The following is an 18,135-nucleotide window of genomic DNA, read 5'->3' as shown; positions in this document are numbered from 1 at the left end:
AGCCGTGAACGGTGCTGCAAGGCCAAAAAAAGCTCCTCTATGTACTCCTATATAGTGTTTTTCCACAATCTAGCAGGATACGGATGGAAAGCCACTAATAGGATACATTTAAAAAAATGTGCAGCAGGCTGCACTAATTGAAAAGCGGACAATGGAACAGTATGAGGCAGTGACGCACCTTAAGCTGACTACAACCGGCTGTGGCTGCACACAGACTACAGAGCGATGTGCACCCACACAGAGACCTTGCAGACAGCTGTGAACAGCTGTGAACAGCAAAAACAAGGTTCTCACACAGCAGTTGCTAAATTAGCCTGGGTAAAGCACAATGAAGCAAATCGCTATCTCTAAACTGGCCCTCAGTCAGAACACAGCATCCTGTCCCTAACTGAATTCACAGCAGAGTGAATCCAAAATGGCGGCGGCAACTTTTATAGTGCATCATGACATCATTTCAGCAGCCAATCACAGCCATGCCAGTGGTTACATGCCTAAAGTGCTGAACAGGATGTGCCCACACTTCTAATTATTCCTCATTGGCTGAATTCTGGCTCTTTGAATTATGGGAACTTCCGATTCCGGTATCCGATATACTGAAAGTATCGGAACTCGGTATCGCAATTTCGATACCGCGAATATCGGCCGATACCCGATACTTGCGGTATTGGAATGCTCAACACTAGTCATGAGCTCAGATACTAGAACTGTTCTGGAATGGGACAGCACACCATTTTGTATGTCAGTGGTTATGGATTGATGGGAATGGCAGCCTTCATCTGTGCCCGGGGAGACTCTGCTTTCTTCACCAATATTGATGTATCACAATTAATTGGATCAATTGAACTAGACATTTCCTATAATGAAGCGATCAGGAGGAAGTCCCAGGACAGTATTACTAAATCCCTGCATAATAAACCATCCTACAGAACAGATGCATCAGCATCGGCTTGTTGGTGGCTTACAGGATTGTTTATCTTTACATAAAAATAAATAAATGAAATGGAAAAAAAACATAATAAAAATGTTTTAGCCTCTGTGCATACTGTTACGGAGCACCAGAAGTGGAGTATTAAATTAAACTAGGGCTAGAGAGCCACTGGGGCTGCACAACCTGTGTAATGAAGATCGCCATGTGTTGCTGCTACATAGCGGCACCATACAAGTGAGTGGGATCACATTGCCACCTTGAGGGTACAAGCAAGTCAGTCACCAAAAAGAAAACCGCGATGCAACCCCATTCACTGATATTACACCGTGATGTGCAGATGTGTGGCTTCTCACCTGTGCGGTGGCCATAGTAGCCCCAGCCTAAGCTCCAGCCTATGCTCACACCACCTCCCCATCCAGCCTTTGTCAGCAGCGCCATTTGATTGAAAGAAAAGTGCAGCATGCAGCACAGAAATGATGAAAACCATGCCAAAACCCAACACAAGTCATACCATGGACTCGGCACACCGTTAGAAGCTGAGGACTCGGCACACATGTGAATAAATCCCTACAATGGCTCCAGAATGGACATTTGGTGACTTTACAGCCAATGTGTCAGAGAGGAGCAGCGTGACACCACCACAACACAGCACATCTAGAGCAAAGCACTCAGCGCTTCACGAGTGAAGACCCCAACTGCAAGCATCTAACACCAGGACAGAGATTACCTGCTGGGATTTACGAGAAGTGTGACATTTAGCAGGAAGGGGAGGAGGGGAAGGATGAGGAATGCTAGAAGGGTCACAGGAGACTGTCTGGTACCGCTCTTCCAAGTCAGAAGCAGCTGCGGCAGAGGGAACCTCACCAGAAAGAGCGTCCACCTAAGAAAGGAGTGCAGGAGAAATGAGGAGACCATGGGAGGCGGGAAGTGATGAGAACGCAGAGAGACTACCCAGAGGAATGAAAAAGGAACATACATGGAAATCCCATACATGAGGGGTAGGAAAGGAAAATGGGAACTTTACTGCAGTCCAGTCAATAGATTTTACATTATTATACAGCACTCTTGGACCCAAAGATATTGGTGTACTTATGTCAAACCTCCAAACCAGAATGGCTGCATAGCCAACATGTTAGATTTATCTGAATGGAAATTTCCATAGCGCTCTAGTCACCCAGCAGTGTAGTAAAAGTCTGCCACTAAGGGAAAAATTCCATAGTGTGCAATGGCGCTGTGTGCCCCTATATGGCTTTACAGTTTGAGGAACATGTGGCTGGGGGCAACTACGGCGAACAGGGCACACATGTGGCTGGAGACAACTACTGGGAATACGGCCCACATGTGGCTGGAGACAACTACTGGGAATACGGCACACATATGGCTGGAGACAACTACTGGGAATACGGCACACATATGGCTGGAGACAACTACTGGGAATACGGCCCACATATGGCTGGAGACAACTACTGGGAATACGGCCCACATGTGGCTGGAGACAACTACTGGGAATACGGCCCACATGTGGCTGGAGACAACTACTGGGAATACGGCACACATATGGCTGGAGACAACTACTGGGAATACGGCCCACATGTGGCTGGAGACAACTACTGGGAATACGGCACACATATGGCTGGGGACAACTACTGGGAATATGGCACACATGTGGCTGGAGACACAACTACTGGGAATACGGCACACGTGGCTGAGGTCAACTACAGGGAATACGGCACATGTGGCTGGGGACACATACGGGGAACACGGCAAACATGCAGCTGGGGATAACTACAGGGAATACAGCACACATGTGGCTGGGGACACAACTACGGGGAACATGGTACACGTGGCTGGGGACAACTACGGGGGAACGCGGCACACGTGTTTGGGGACACAACTACTGGGAATACGGCACATGTGGTTGTGGACAACTACTGGGAACAGGGCACACATGTGGCTGGGGATACAACTACTGGGAATACGACACATGTGGCTGGGGACAGGGCTACAGGGAACACGGCACACATATGGCTGGGGACAGGGCTAAGGAGAAAACGGACACACAAGGCTGGGGGCTACGGAGAACACGGCACACATATAGCTGGGAACAAGGCTACAGGGAACACAGCACATATGTGGCTGGGGACATGGCCATGGGGAACACGGCACACATATGGCTGGGAACAGGGCTACAGGGAACACCACACACAAATGGCTGGTGACAGGGCTACGGGAAACACGGCACACATATGGCTGGGACAGGGCTATGGAGAACACGGCACACATATGGCTGGGAACAGGGCTACAGGGAACACGGCACACATATGGCTGGGGACAGGGCTAAGGAGAACACGGCACACATATGGCTGGGAACAGGGCCACGGGCAACACGGCACATATGTGGCTGGGGACATGGCCATGGGGAACACGGCACACATATGGCTGGGACAGGGCTATATAGAACACGGCACACAAATGGCTGGGGACAGGGCTACGGGGAACACGGCACATATGGCTGTGGACAAGGCTAAGGAGAAAACGGACACATATGGCTGGGGGCTACGGAGAACATGGCACACATATGGCTGGGAACAGGGCTACGGGCAACACGGCACATATGTGGCTGGGGACAGGGCTACGGCGAATACGGCACACATATGGCTGGTGACAGGCTACGGGGAATAAGGCACACATATGGCTGGGGGCTACGGAGAACAAGGCACAAATATGGCTGTGGACAACTAGGAAGAACACGGCACACATGGCTGGGGACAGAGCTACAGGGAACACGGCACATATGTGGCTGGGGACATGGCCATAGGGGACATGGCACACATTTGGCTGGGTACAGGGCTACGGAAAACACAGCGCACATATGGCTGTGGGCTACGGAGATGATGGCACAAATAAGGCTGGGGACAACTAGGGAAACACGGCACACATGGCTGTGGACAGGGCTACAGGGAACACAGCACATATGTGGCTGGGGACATGGCCATTGGGAACAAGGCAGACATAGGGCTTGGTACAGGGCTACGGAAAACATGGAAAACATATGACTGGGTACAGGGCAACGGAAAACACGGCACGCATATGGCTGGGTACAGGGCTACGGAAAACACGGCACGCATATGGCTGGGTACAGGGCTACGGAAAACACGGTACACATATGACTGGGGACAGGGCTACGGGGAACACGGCACACATATGGCTGTGGGCTACGGAGATAGCACAAATAAGGCTGGGGACAACTAGAGGGAACACGGCACACATGGCTGGGGACAGAGCTACAGGGAACATGGCACACATATGGCTAGGGACATTGGCATGGGGAACATGGCACACATATGGCTGGACACAGGGCTAAGGGGAACACGGCACACATATGGCTGGGGACATTGCCATGGGGAACATGGCACACATATGGCTGGGGACAGGGCTAAGGGGAACACGGCACACATATGGCTGGGGACAGGGCTATGGTGTATGACCAGATTCAGATCTCAGGCTTATTAGGAGGATATTGGATGTGTCTGGAGATTTTCTGTAATACTATGTGATGACATTTATAACTATATAAGGTCACAGCTGTATATGCAAACACCAAGAGGACAAATCACAGCCGTCAAGAAAAGCTGGGAGATTATGGACATGCTACTGGGGAAGATACCCATTATTATGCCTAAAGGAGGGCCGACGTGATGGGGCGAGTACATGCACTGACAGAGCACCTCTGTGTCTGGACTGCAGACAGTGACTAACAAGTGTATCCGATACAGTCAGTGAGATCACACACAACGTATATGGGGTTAACAAACCTCCGGAGAGATGGAGGGAGAAGAGGAGGATGATGAAGAGCAGAGATGAGCAGGAGAGGCAGGCTTAGCTCCACAGTTTGCAGGATGGGTGGCAGTGGGGGCTGGAGTCATGTTCTCAAGTAAGTCATGGAGCTGATCTAAAGTGATGTACTGAAGAAACACAGCAAACACGTCACACGACGGCGCAATCTCCACAGCGCAGGCAGAGAAGACGCCATCATTCACAAGCCTAGAACGCAAGACACCTTATAGGAGTACACTGCATGTAACACTGGGAAGGAAGAACGGGACACCACACACAAGGTACTAGGATCCAGGAACGTATCCGGACGTCATGTAATAACGGGAACATACAGAGTCCCCTACCAATGCTGGGCCTAGTAATAGCTGCACACAGCGGCTACCGGGAGCCCAGAGCGGCATACTGTCATACACTGTGCCCTCCTTAGGAATCCAGTATTCAGCCAGCTCCTGAGCGCCCTCCTCTGGTGGCTGAAGGCAGCACCTTGTCTGTTACCCTCCTACCAACAAAGGACGAACTGGTCTGTCCAAGGTCAGCTGCCAGATCCACCTCTTACAGCAGTGACTGTAGCCGACCTCCTGCTGTTAACCCTTTCTAGATGGAAGCCCAATTCACATGGCTGCCATCTTAGCAATCCTGTCAAAACCAGGCATAGGAGACTTTGTGTCTTAAGAGGACTACAAAATAGAAGTTCTAAAAAAAAATGTATATATACACACACATATATAATATATATATATATATATATATATATATATATATATATATATATATATATATAATGAAGAAAAAAATTGGAACAGCACAAATTCACTACTTATCTTCGGGTGCAGAGCCCAGACAACCTGTCCTTGGTTGTTTCCTGTCGATATTTTTCACAAAAGCAGGCAGCACTCCATGATTTTTGAGACAGTGTGTAGGTGTTTATTGAACCCACATCTTCATGCATGAAGATGTGGGTTCAATAAACACCTACACACTGTCTCAAAAATCATGGAGTGCTGCCTGCTTTTGTGAAAAAAAAAAAAAAAATACGTATATATATATATATATATATATATATGTAAAATGAAAAAAGAGGCAGCACTCCATTGATTCAGTGAAAAGATGTGGAAGGTTTTAATCGACCCACATAGCCGGGCGACGTTTCAGCTCTAACTGAGCCTTTATCAAGGCTTGATAAAGGCTCAGTTAGAGCTGAAACGTCGCCCGGCTATGTGGGTCGATTAAAACCTTCCACATCTTTTCACTGAATCAATGGAGTGCTGCCTCTTTTTTCATTTTTATATACCTGGAGTAATCACTGGACTGGTTGCCTGGGGCCTTGCACCCGAAGATAAGTAACTTATACTAAGTGCTGTTCCCTTTTTACTACTATATATATATATATATATATATATATATATATATATATATATATATAAAACATTACCAGAATTGCCTTTTTTATCTGTGTACATCCACATAAAATGCATTAAATAGGATCAAAACACTGTGTATACCCAAAAATGTTACCAATAAAAACTTGAGCCAAAAAATAACTCCTCATACAGGAAAGGGAAAAAAACTTTACAGGTGTCTCAGGACATGATGGCATAAAACTATTTTTTTTCCTTTTTAAAGTTTCATAATTTGTCTTTCACCACTAAAATAAAACAATAATTCAAAAACCTATTAAAAAAACTATATAAGTTTAACATTGCCATATTGTACTGTCCTGGAAAAACATATTTCAAAGTCTTTTTTACTGCACAACGAATGACATCCCCCCAAAAAAAACAATAATGGTATAGCTGTGGGGGTTTTTTTTGCTTTTTTTTTTTTTTTTTTTTTGGGGGGGGGGGGGGGGGTCCACCACAAAGAATGGACCTCTAACTCCTATAAAGATATATACAAAAATCGATCCAGGCTGAATTTTACACCTAAAAACGACAATGACAAGCAGTGATCATTGGTATTGGTAAATCTCATTTACACACATTACATATTTTTCTAACGCCGCTGCTTTCAATCATTGCAATATACAAAAACACATAGTAACAATAAATGACTAATTAAAATGTATCTTTGGGGGCGTGGCTATGTAGCTGAAGAAGCAGGAAGCACCTAAGGAGAGCTCCAAGTATCCTGAACTGATTTTGCCATAAAATAGTGAACGTAGCTGAGCGAAAATAAACCAAACCTGAGCCCCATACATTGGAGAGCCCTGTGGACCTCCCGTGAGACCGCTGCGGATATTTGTGGAGCCGGGAGCAGCGGGAGCTGAAGCGGGCAGGAGGCCCCCCGCGTGTAACGGCGGCCATTTCTGGAGCGCGCGCCGGGAGACACAGAGCGCGGCGCTACTTCCAGCTGGAGCCCCGGACCCTCTGTCACCTTAGAAGCGGCGGTGACCGGCCTCGCTGGTGAGAGCAGCGAGATACCTGCACGCGGGAGCGAGGAGGGTATACGGAGCGCGGCGCTGCTCCTTGCCGGAGCTGGGTCCCTCTCATTCCGGAGGAGGCAGCGGTGGACGGTACCAGTGGGTGCGGTGAGGTACCTACATACAGGGGCTGTGGGGGCTGACGCTCCGGACGGCTGCAGCGATAATCTGAAGCGGCGGGAGCTGCGGAGACAGAGACACCAGGAGGGCCCACGTGCAGCGGCGGCCATCTTCGGCGCGCGCGTTCCGGAATACAGGACGCGGCGCTATCATTTTCTGCTGGGACCAGACTTTCCTCTCGCTGGGGCCGACGGAGACAGGACCGCAGTGGTGAGAACGTGGGCCGGTATGCAGAGACTGGAAGACCTGAGGGAGATAACGGTGCACACGGGGAGCAGTGGCCATTAATATAGCGCGCTCCCTAACAGCAAAGGGAGTGGTGCATTTCAAACCTGCGGTGCTGTTTAGGGGATAATTAAACATTCAAAAATTAGAGGGGTGGCGCGGTGTGCGCCCTGAAATATTGCGCCCTGTGCCCCCCGTCATACAGCCGCCTCATTGACAGCACCATAACATTGGGAATTAACCCCCTCACCGCTGTTCCCCCTTTATCCATAAACTGAGTGCCTGCTCAGCCATATTGGACCTAAGTAATCACCCAGACAACCACCCTGTGATTTTCATTATTTGTCAAGTTTACGGAGACTTGGAGCGCAGTCCAGCACTATATATATAGGATCTGGGGTCGGAGTTCGATCCATCTAACACCATAACATTAGAGCACAGCTTATCTACAATTACTTTTGAGGTTGCTTTGTGGGATCCTCCCTTGCGTATACCCGCCATGCAGCATCCTAGAGGAGCGACAGCGGCTGAAAAGCTTAAAAAATATGCCAAAGATGACTCCCATGATAATGTACGCAACCTTAGAAACAACCCTACATCATCTCAACGCAGGGGTCGCCCCTCTGATGGTACTGGGGAGGGGGAGGAGGAAGAACTGACTCTTAAACAGGCATCGGAGCAATTGATGCAGGCCATCTCCCTCACTAGATCATCTCTTACCGAGAAAATAGAGGATGTACATACGGAGGTGGGCCGCCTGCGGCATGACATGCAAACTATGAGGGGACGTATTTCTGAGGTTGAAACAAGGGTATCCCACATAGAAGACACTATCACTCCTATGGAGGCTAAACTGGCTAAAGCTACTGGATCCGTAAATGCATGGAAGCAAAAGGCAGATGATTTGGAAAATAGGCTACGCCGCAACAATATCCGAATTATAGGTCTTCCGGAGCGGTCGGAGGGTCAGAGACCTGAACAGTTCTTAGAGGAATGGCTTAAATCTTCATTGGGGGATGAATTCTCCTCAACATTTTCGGTAGAGAGGGCCCATAGGGTACCGACGAGGTCTTTGCCTCCCGGGGCCCCGCCGCGACCTCTCCTGGCACGCCTCCTTAATTGCAGAGACAGAGATGCCATCCTCCGCTTGGCGCGGCAGAAGGGCCTTATCAAATTCAATAATGCCACCATATCAATCTTTCCAGATTTTTCCATGGAACTTCAAAAGCAGCGGGCACGATTTGTGGATGTTAAGAAACAACTCAGGGATAAGAACATCGTCTACTCTATGCTCTATCCAGCCCGGCTCCGTGTCGTCCACAATGGCTCTTCCTTATTCTTCACGGACCCAGCGGAGGCAGTTGAATGGATGCGGTCTCGCGGGGGTCCGAATGTGGAAGATCCCTAACCTGGACTCCTTGATCAAAGGCAACACACCTAGAGCTTTCCGTAGGGGTGCGGGAAAAAAGTCAACAATACCGGACACTGTATCCAGTGAGGGTATCCCCTTTTCAATCTGACTGTGGGAGAATGGAAATACTCTCCCCTACTGTTCAAGTTTTTTTGTTTCTTTTGGTTTTATGTACCAGTTTTGATTGTTTATTAAGTAAGACTGCCGCTGATACTAACTCTTTGCCCTGTATGATACTGCTGGAATGCACCCGAATAATAATGTTATGCATTAACTTTTTCTTTAAAAGTAAACATGGGGGCTGAAATTATATGTATGACATTGAATATACGAGGTATCAAAACCCCTAGAAAGAAAATTAAGGTATTTTCTCAGATAAAAAGGTGCCATCCCCACATTGTAGCTCTAATAGAAACACATTTAACAAGAGATACGGCTAGATGTGTGCAAAAACCATGGGTACAATGGGCCTTGCATGCCTTCCACACCAGTTATTCCAGAGGGGTCTCTTTACTGATACACAGGGAGGTCAGATGGGAGGCCAAGAAGGCGAGACGTGATCCCGAGGGTCGCTTTGTCTTTGTGCATGCATTCATCAACTCACGAGAGTATGTGTTGTTATGTATCTATAATCCCCCCCCTGCCAACACGTCAATTCTTCGTATGGCTCTAGGCTTCTCCTTAAAATATCCGGAAGCAAATGTTATCTGCATGGGAGACTTTAACTTAGTTATGGATCAATCTATGGATAGATTGAGATTGGATGACGTAGCATCAGGAGACACTTTACCTCAACCCCCCTCTCAATTGGCACTGTTTATGGCTGGATTTGTGGAGAATGGGTCACCCGGGGGTCAGAGGGTACACTTGTCACTCATCTACTAGACAGTCACTATCTCGAATAGACTATATATTTGGGTCGAGTGGATTGGCATTATGGATGGATAGTATTGAACATGGTAGTCGGGGGATCTCAGATCACAGCCCAATTATTCTTAAATTCAAATTTGGACAATCCAATAATAATAGTAAGTCCTGGAAATTGAACCCCTTCTGGTTAAAATTAATAGACGCTAGCGATAGGACGATTGATCAGCTGAATAGTTTCATTCTAACACACTCGGAACTCCAAAACCTCGGTTTATTTTGGGACACCCTGAAGGCATATCTGAGGGGATGTCTGTCCTCTACTATCTCCTATATTAAGAGGGTAACGGCGAAAGAGGATGAGGAGATGGAACAAAGATTAAAAGACTCAGAGGCCACTTACATAGCCAACCAGTCCAGCAGTAATAGAATTGAATGGCTTACTTCCCAGAGACTATATACCCAACATGCAGATGTTAAGTCAAAGCGCAAATTATTTTTTACTCACCAAGCCTATTTTGAACTGGGAAATCAGGCTAGTACACTTTTGGCCTTCTTGGTACGCCAACACAATACCTCCAATACAATATTGCAGATCCGGGTGTCCGATGGCTTTTTAAGTATCCTCTACTGAAGGAATACTTCAGGTCTTCTATGACTATTATACCTCGTTATATAAATCTAGCAGTGGTTCTGGTATTGATGAATGCTTAGATTATTTATCGGATATAACATTCCCCTCACTGAGCCCATCCCAACAAGCCCTTATGGAGGCTGAATTTACCCTGGAGGAGGTAGAACACGCTATAACAGATATGGCAGCTGGAAAGGCCCCGGGACCTGATGGGTTTCCCATTGAGTTCTATAGGAAATACCGTGACAAACTGGCACCTATACTGCTGAAGGTACTCAAGGGAATATGGGAGGGGGAATCTGTACCCGAAACGTTTTATGATGCTAATATTGTTGTACTCAGGAAGGAGGGGAAGGATCCTCTGGATTGTGGATCATATAGACCAATCTCTTTGGTGAACGTAGATTATAAAATTTTCACTAAAATCCTAGCCACTAGATTGAATAAGATCATATTAGATCTCACACACCCGGATCAAACCGGTTTTATGCCTGGGAAAAATACTTCTATCAACATCAAACGGGTACAGTCGGTCATACAATATAGTTCTCTGGAACCAGACAACAAGTGGGCATTGGCTTCGCTGGATGCAGCCAAGGCTTTTGACTCCCTCGAATGGCCCTTCTTGATTGCATGTTTACGGAAATATGGGTTTGGGAATAAATTTTTGAGAGGGATAGGTACATTATATGCGAAACCTAGGGCACGAATGGTGGTGAATGGCTTAATGTCTGCACCGTTTTCTTTGCACAGAGGAACTCGACAGGGGTGCCCTCTCTCCCCAGCTTTATTCGCCTTGGCGATAGAGGCCTTGGCAATACGAATGAGGTCTTCTGTAGATATTAAAGGGATACATATCGCTGATAGGGTGGATGTCATCGGTCTATATGCTGATGATATGGTGGTGTTTATGGATCAAACGGAGGACACATTACCAAAAGTAATAACGATGATAGATAGATTCAGTAAATTTTCTGGCCTTTATATAAATTGGGAAAAATCTGCCCTGATGCCTCTCTCCTATGCTCCAATGTCCTGCCTTGAAACCCTCTCACTGCTACCCATTGTCTCCAAGTTTAAATATCTAGGAATACATATGTCCCAGAGTAGTCACCTAGACTTGCATCTTAATATATTTCCGTTACTAGATGTGGTTAAATCCAAATTTGCTACCTGGGACAAACTACCATTATCTGTGGCTGGACGTATTAATCTCATAAAGATGATATTGCTCCCAAAGCTGAGCTACTGTTTTCAACATAGTGCGGTTATAATACCTACATTTTTTTTTACAACCTTAAATTCCCTTACTACATCTTTCATATGGGGAAAGGCTAGGCCTAAACTTAAGTTATCCACCCTGCAAAGACCCAAACAAGGGGGTGGGGCGGCCCTGCCAGACTTCTACCTATATTACCTTGCTGGTCAGGCTAAAATGTTGAATATGTGGATGCCCGGGAAAACTCTTCCTAACTCTGAAAACCATATTCTGTACTCAGCCAAAATTGATTGTCCACTGGGATTTTTGGAGATGGAGAGAACTACTGTTCCTCATTTACTACCTTTGCTTCGGTTGGCACGATCAATATGGAGGCAAATTAAAAAGGTAACGGGATTTGCTGATATAGCAGCTGAAATGCCATTGTGGAATAATAGTTATTTTCCGGTATTACTAGGTCATCCGTCCACTGAATTCTGGATATCGTATGGTGTCCTTACTGTAAGAAATCTATATAATCAGGGGATTTTTGTTTCCTTCGAACAGTTACAAAATACCTACAACATACCGAAATCTCAATTTTTCCGTTACTTGCAACTAAGGTCAGCCTTCCAGTCACATATGCGGAATGTGGGTACGGGTCGAGCTATCTCAGATTTACCGTTAATAGGTATCCCTAATTCGCAGGGTCCCCAGGGACTTATCTCCTCTTTGTATACCTATCTGTTATCCATGGGTGAGGGATCTACCATAGATTCAATTAAGGGGAAATGGGAACGGCTTCTCCCAGGCACACTGGGAGAGGAATGGGATGAAATCTTGGAATCCCCAACTAAAGTCTCCCCATCAGTTAATAATAGGATGACCCAACTATATATCATATATCAATCCTATTTGACCCCGATTCGTCTTTTTAAAATGGGTCATCTACACTCATCAGACTGCTTGAGATGCCATTCTAACAATGCAGATTTTATCCACATGATATGGAAATGTCCTATTGTCTTCCAATATTGGAATGAAGTAACGACATTATTGGCATCACTGGTGTCGATCCCTGTCCCACTTGAACCCCTGGTGTGCTTATTTGGAGTATGGGAGGCAGAGACTTGGGATCGTCATACGGGAATTTTTCTGAGGGAGACGCTGTTTTTGGCACGAAAGGTGTTGGCTCTGAGATGGATGGGTGGTTCTTGTCCAACTCTTAGAGCATGGGTAGACTTGGTAAATTCCATTATTCCGTATGAGCGGACACTGTACCAGAATAGAGGTAATCCAGCTAAATTTGAGAAGATATGGGGAAGATGGAACTCCTCCTGTCATACTGTTTAGGTTAAATAACTTAACAAATATACAAGGAAAAGGTGTAAGATTGCGGACATTGTCTACTCACAGGGTAGAATCTATCTAGAACTCTCCTTTAAGCGGCAGCATGTTAGTTTTAGAGGTTTTATTAGAAGTTAATGTAGTTAAAGTTTGAATAGGATATGAACAAATGATTGACATGCATTGCTTGTAACCTTTTACAATATTCCAGACATGGCTATGTGTGGTAATTCTATGTATCTAATGGATAATAATGAATATAAGCAAATGTATGTATGGTTCATGCTGTAATCAATAAACGAATTAAAAAAAAAAAAAATGTATCTTTCATATATAAAAAAACTTCTGATCATTATGAATTCTTCAATGTTCATCATTCACTGGTTGCAATTATTGGAGATTTTGGCCAGGGGTTGTTTTGGGCACAATGGTTGGGATTATATAAACCTTAGCCCAGTAATTGGTAATCAGTGATTGGATAAGGTGCAGCACGTATATTGTCCAGCTACAGTAATGATAACGGCAGTGGTGTAATGGAGTACCTCCGGATCAGCATGGAGCGGTGTGAGAGAGGGGAAGGGACGAGGATGGCGGCACAAGCAGAGAGCATCAGCCAGACACAGGTATTCCTAAAAGCAAGTAAAGCAGGAGAAGGGAAAAAGCCGGAAGAGGACCCAAACAACAACAAAAAGGTGCAGAGAGCAGAGGACAAAATAAGGCACTACTATATACAATAAGCTTCCCAATCCTCTAGGCCAGGCGGCCACATGGAAACACATGAAAGGCCGCGTTCATACAAATATTGGGTCAGCATTCTGTATCAGAGTTTGTGTGACAGGAGTGGAGCAATCATTGGAAGGTGACCCCTGTCCTGTGTTTTGGAGACGCTCCTGGCTTTGGCATACAATCATTGGAAGGCGACCCCTGTCCTATGTTTTGTAGATGCTCTTGGCTTTGGTATGCCATCATTGGAAGGCAACCCCTGTCCTGTGTTTTGGAGACGCTCCTGGCTTTGGTATGCCATCATTGGAAGGTGACCCCTGTCCTGTGTTTTGGAGACGCTCTTGGCTTTGGTATACCATCATTGGAAGGTGACCCCTGTCTTGTGTTTTGGAGACACTCCTGGCTTTGGCATACAATCATTGGAAAGTGACCCCTGTCCTGTGTTTTGGAGATGCTCTTGGCTTTGGTATGCCATCGTTGGAAGGCAACCCCTGTCCTGTGTTTTGGAGACGCTCCTGGCTTTGGCATACCATCATTTGAAGGCGACCCCTGTCCTGTGTTTTGGAGACGCTCTTGGCTTTGGCATACTATCATTGGAAGGCGACCCCTGTCCAGTGTTTTGGAGACGCTCTTGGCTTTGGCATACCATCATTGGAAGGTGACCCCTGTCCTGTGTTTTGGAGATGCTCTTGGCTTTGGTATGCCATCAGTGGAAGGTGACCCCTGTCCGGTGTTTTGGAGATGCTCTTGGCTTTGGCATACCATTATTGGAAGGTGACCCCCGTCCTGTGTTTTGGAGACGCTCCTGGCTTTCGCATACCATCATTGAAAGGTGACCCCTGTCCTGTGTTTTGGAGACTCTCCTGGCTTTGGCATACAATCATTGGAAGGCGACCCATCCTGTGTTTTGGAGATGTTCTTGGCTTTGGCATACAATCATTGGAAGGCGACCCATCCTGTGTTTTGGAGATGTTCTTGGCTTTGGCATACAATCATTGGAAGGTGACCCCTATCCTGTGTTTTGGAGACGCTCCTGGCTTTTGCATAACATCATTGGAAGGTGACCCGTCCTGTTTTTTGGAGACGCTCCTGGCTTTGGCACAGAAATACTGATCGGTAATACCAATGTGTGAATACAGCCCAATATGTCAGTATGAGAGAAGAAAGGATGTTTCCCGGACAGCACACTCACTGGTTACTACATTCCCAGGGGTCCGCTGCCATCTTTTAGCAGCTGGTTATTACATGTGGAGGTAAAGGGAGCATTACTTCTATTTCAGCAGGATGCACGGTCCAAGGTCTGATGTGTCACCAAGTGTACGGAGAATTTGGACAAGCCGGCATCATAGTGGCATGAAGTAGGAGAAGCGCAGGGAATGTATGACAGAGGAGGGGGAGCATGGCTAGCAGCAGTGTGGGTGATTTGGCAGCCATGAGCATTTATGGCAAGGTCCTCCTGTATGTGCACAGTGTACCTCCTTCATCTCAGGGTGTAACTGCTGTATTCCCTCCAGCCATACTCATCAGTGTAAAAGACACACTCAGTCACAGGAATTAACTAACTTATTACTTTATAGGAAACCTGCCACCAGGTTTTCGCTACCCCATCTGAGAGCAGCATGATGTAGGGGAAATCCCTGGATTCCAGCGATGTGTCACTTAGGCTACGTTCACATTAGCGGCGGGTGCCGCAGCGTCGGGCGCCGCAGCGGCGCCGCATGCGTCATGCGCCCCTATATTTAACATGGGGGCGCATGGACATGCGTTGCACTTGCGTTTTGCGCCGCATGCGTCGCTGCGGCGCCCGCGTCTGGGCGCAGAGGACGCAGCAAGTTGCATTTTTGCTGCGTCCAAATTCAATTAAAAAAAGGACGCATGCGGCGCAAAACGCAGCGTTGTGCATGCGTTTTGCTGCGTTTTTGTTTGCGTTGTGCGCTGCGGCGCACAACGCAAATGTGAACGTAGCCTTACTGGGCTGCTTCCCTGCAGTTCTCTGGATGCTGAGCTCTGTATAATCCCACCCACACCAATCGGTGGTGGGGCTTGGATTATACAGAACTCATAAATATGAAGGACTACATAGCAGCAGTTTTACTAGTCCTTTAGTGATAATCTCCTGCTGATAAAACAGTGATTGCATGATAACTGCAGAATACAGCGCAGTAAGTTACACATCGCTTGGATCAGGGTCTGTGTCTCTGCATCATGTTGCTCTCAGGTTAGATGCCAAAACTCAGTGACCTATACCCTATGAAGCGCAGTGTTGATCTGTGGGGCATAGCGCCCTGTGGCAAGCTGCTAGAATGAGCAGACACTGGCACTCTTTTGGTTTATGTTCCTCTAACAAGATCCGTCTGTATCAGAGGATGACAGAGCCAGAGTTGACGAGACCCCCACTACTGAAATCAGGATGGTATTGAGAGGGGTCCCAGCTCACAGATCCCACCCAATGAGAATTGCTCTCCATCATGCCCTTGGAGTACGGACACGTGGATAATACCGCTTACCTCTCGCAGAGCTGATGATCCCGTTAGGAAACCTCGCCGTCCCGATAACGCTTGGTATTTCCGATCTAATTGAACCAACTTTTCTTTTTCCTGTGTATAAACAGAATGTGTGAATGTATCCTGCAATAATCTGCAAACCGAACATTTCATTTCAGGGAAGGTTTGTCCAATCAATAGCTGGGCGCCCATGTCACAGGCTCGCCATGCTGCTGCCCTCACACGCTGCCACTGGGAGGATACGCCACCCCTGAGGGTACACATCGGCCAATGGTCTGGGACTCTGATACTCTCCGCCGGGGCAAGGTTCGGAGGGACTTACAAAGATCCAACGGAGCCGATTTTTTTTGTGCCGATTATGTGGTGGTTGGACATCCTTAGATGCCTCACACAATCGTTATGTCGCAGCCCAGACCTGTGTTTGTGACATCGGTGCTAATTGGATGCGATTAAAGCTCTTTCCTGTGTTACAAGGGTAATTCTCATGTTCATAAATGAGTAAAATGCAAAGTGCTTGTCTAAACAATCAACTGTGCAATTTACCCCTGATTATTAATCCTTTGTTTTCTTAAATGGAGAGATTTAATTTTCTAGCTCGTTGCTTAGGTTACCGGCCATCTCTGCAGTCCCAGAGTGGCTGATTTCTCAGGTCGGGTCTATTATTTTTACACTTTGGTAGATTGGACTTTTCTGGACGTGACAATACCACATATGTGTGGTCATTTTTGGGTGGGAGATTTTAACTTTTATGCTGTTTACAAAAATTTTTTTAAAACTTTCTATTTAATTTTTTTTACTATTCACTGTCTTCATTAGTCTGCACAGGGGACTTGAACCTGTGATCGTCTGATCGCTTGTACTACTGTATATAAAGCAATACCACAGTATTGCTGCTCGTAATAAACGCCAAAGTCTCCTGTGAAGGCCACAGGCTGTGTTTCAGGGGAGCTCTGTGATGACAGACGCCCGCCTGTCATAGCAGCCCATCGGTGACCCGCCATCGCATCACTGCAACAGGCACATAGAATGACACACCCTGCATGTATTACTGCCGATGTCAGAGTTTGACAGCGGCATTTAACAGGTTAACAGTCACAGGTAGAGCAGCGATCCACGTGTCAGAGGCAGGTGCTGGCTGTAGCACACAGACATTACCTGCCAGGTATGAGCCGAGCTCATCCAGTACGCCCGCTCCATACACCATACTTGTACTGTGGGTGTTGGGTTAAAGGCTATGCACACCTTCACACAATTAATTTTATTCTTCATGTGATTCCTAAATGAAAAGTTAAGCATCTTTATAAATAGTTGTCATTAACCCTTTTCTACCATTTTGCTGCTGCAGTGTCTGCAAGTCCTTCATCTAGCTGAGCGCTCTGCAAAAACATTACAAGTCTTACAGAGCTCCTGCTCAGTCCTGACAGCTCTCCCCGCCATTTTCTCAGTGCAAGGCTGTGGACAGGAGTTGGTTTTTGTCTTGATTTTCCAGAAACATGTTGAAATCACTATAATTTTATCTTGTGTTTGGAAAATGGCAACAAAAAAAAAGCATTGTGTGAATACAGCCAGAGACAGAAGCCCAGAAGGGGCTGTACACATATCAACAGCATGGAGAGTGAGGAAAGTATCTCAAGGAGAGCAAAGAAACCATCTATAGAAAAGGAGGAAATTGATAATATATTAGCAGCTGAAAACCTCAGCCCCCTGAATACACAGAGCTCACATCCAGCCTGTATTACAGAGAGACATGCTCACAGGAGAAGTAGGAAACTTGGATCATGCTGCAAACTGAATATTAAGGGGACTGAAAATTACTGACGGAATGAAGATTGCAGACTGAAACACAATGCAAGGTTATTAACTGAAGATAACAACTAACATATATAACTGATTCTTTTCCATGAAAAAAGCAATCTCTAGCC

At 46.5% G+C, this 18,135-nt stretch overlaps 1 protein-coding gene across 15 annotated transcripts in view; it reads right to left on the bottom strand.

Moving 5' to 3' along the window:
- The window catches only part of PHLDB1 (pleckstrin homology like domain family B member 1), a 282,210-nt gene that overhangs the window by 36,125 nt on the left and 227,950 nt on the right, over positions 1 to 18,135 (bottom strand). For 10 of the 15 annotated variants that reach the window (XM_077250609.1, XM_077250611.1, XM_077250603.1 and 7 more), the window contains 3 exons: positions 16,217 to 16,306; positions 4,744 to 4,893; positions 1,656 to 1,808 (listed from right to left, as the gene is read on the bottom strand). In XM_077250609.1, coding sequence (XP_077106724.1) covers positions 1,656 to 1,808; positions 4,744 to 4,893; positions 16,217 to 16,306 — 393 coding nt within the window. The remainder of the gene's footprint in view (positions 1 to 1,655; positions 1,809 to 4,743; positions 4,894 to 16,216; positions 16,307 to 18,135) is intronic. The other 5 variants (XM_077250612.1, XM_077250613.1, XM_077250614.1 and 2 more) reach the window with 2 other exon arrangements.

Source organism: Ranitomeya variabilis, chromosome 4 (genome assembly GCF_051348905.1).
Source record: "Ranitomeya variabilis isolate aRanVar5 chromosome 4, aRanVar5.hap1, whole genome shotgun sequence".
Taxonomy (NCBI): domain Eukaryota; kingdom Metazoa; phylum Chordata; class Amphibia; order Anura; family Dendrobatidae; genus Ranitomeya; species Ranitomeya variabilis.
Note: the sequence above shows the minus strand (reverse complement) of the source record. Positions and strands in the feature narration are given on the sequence as shown.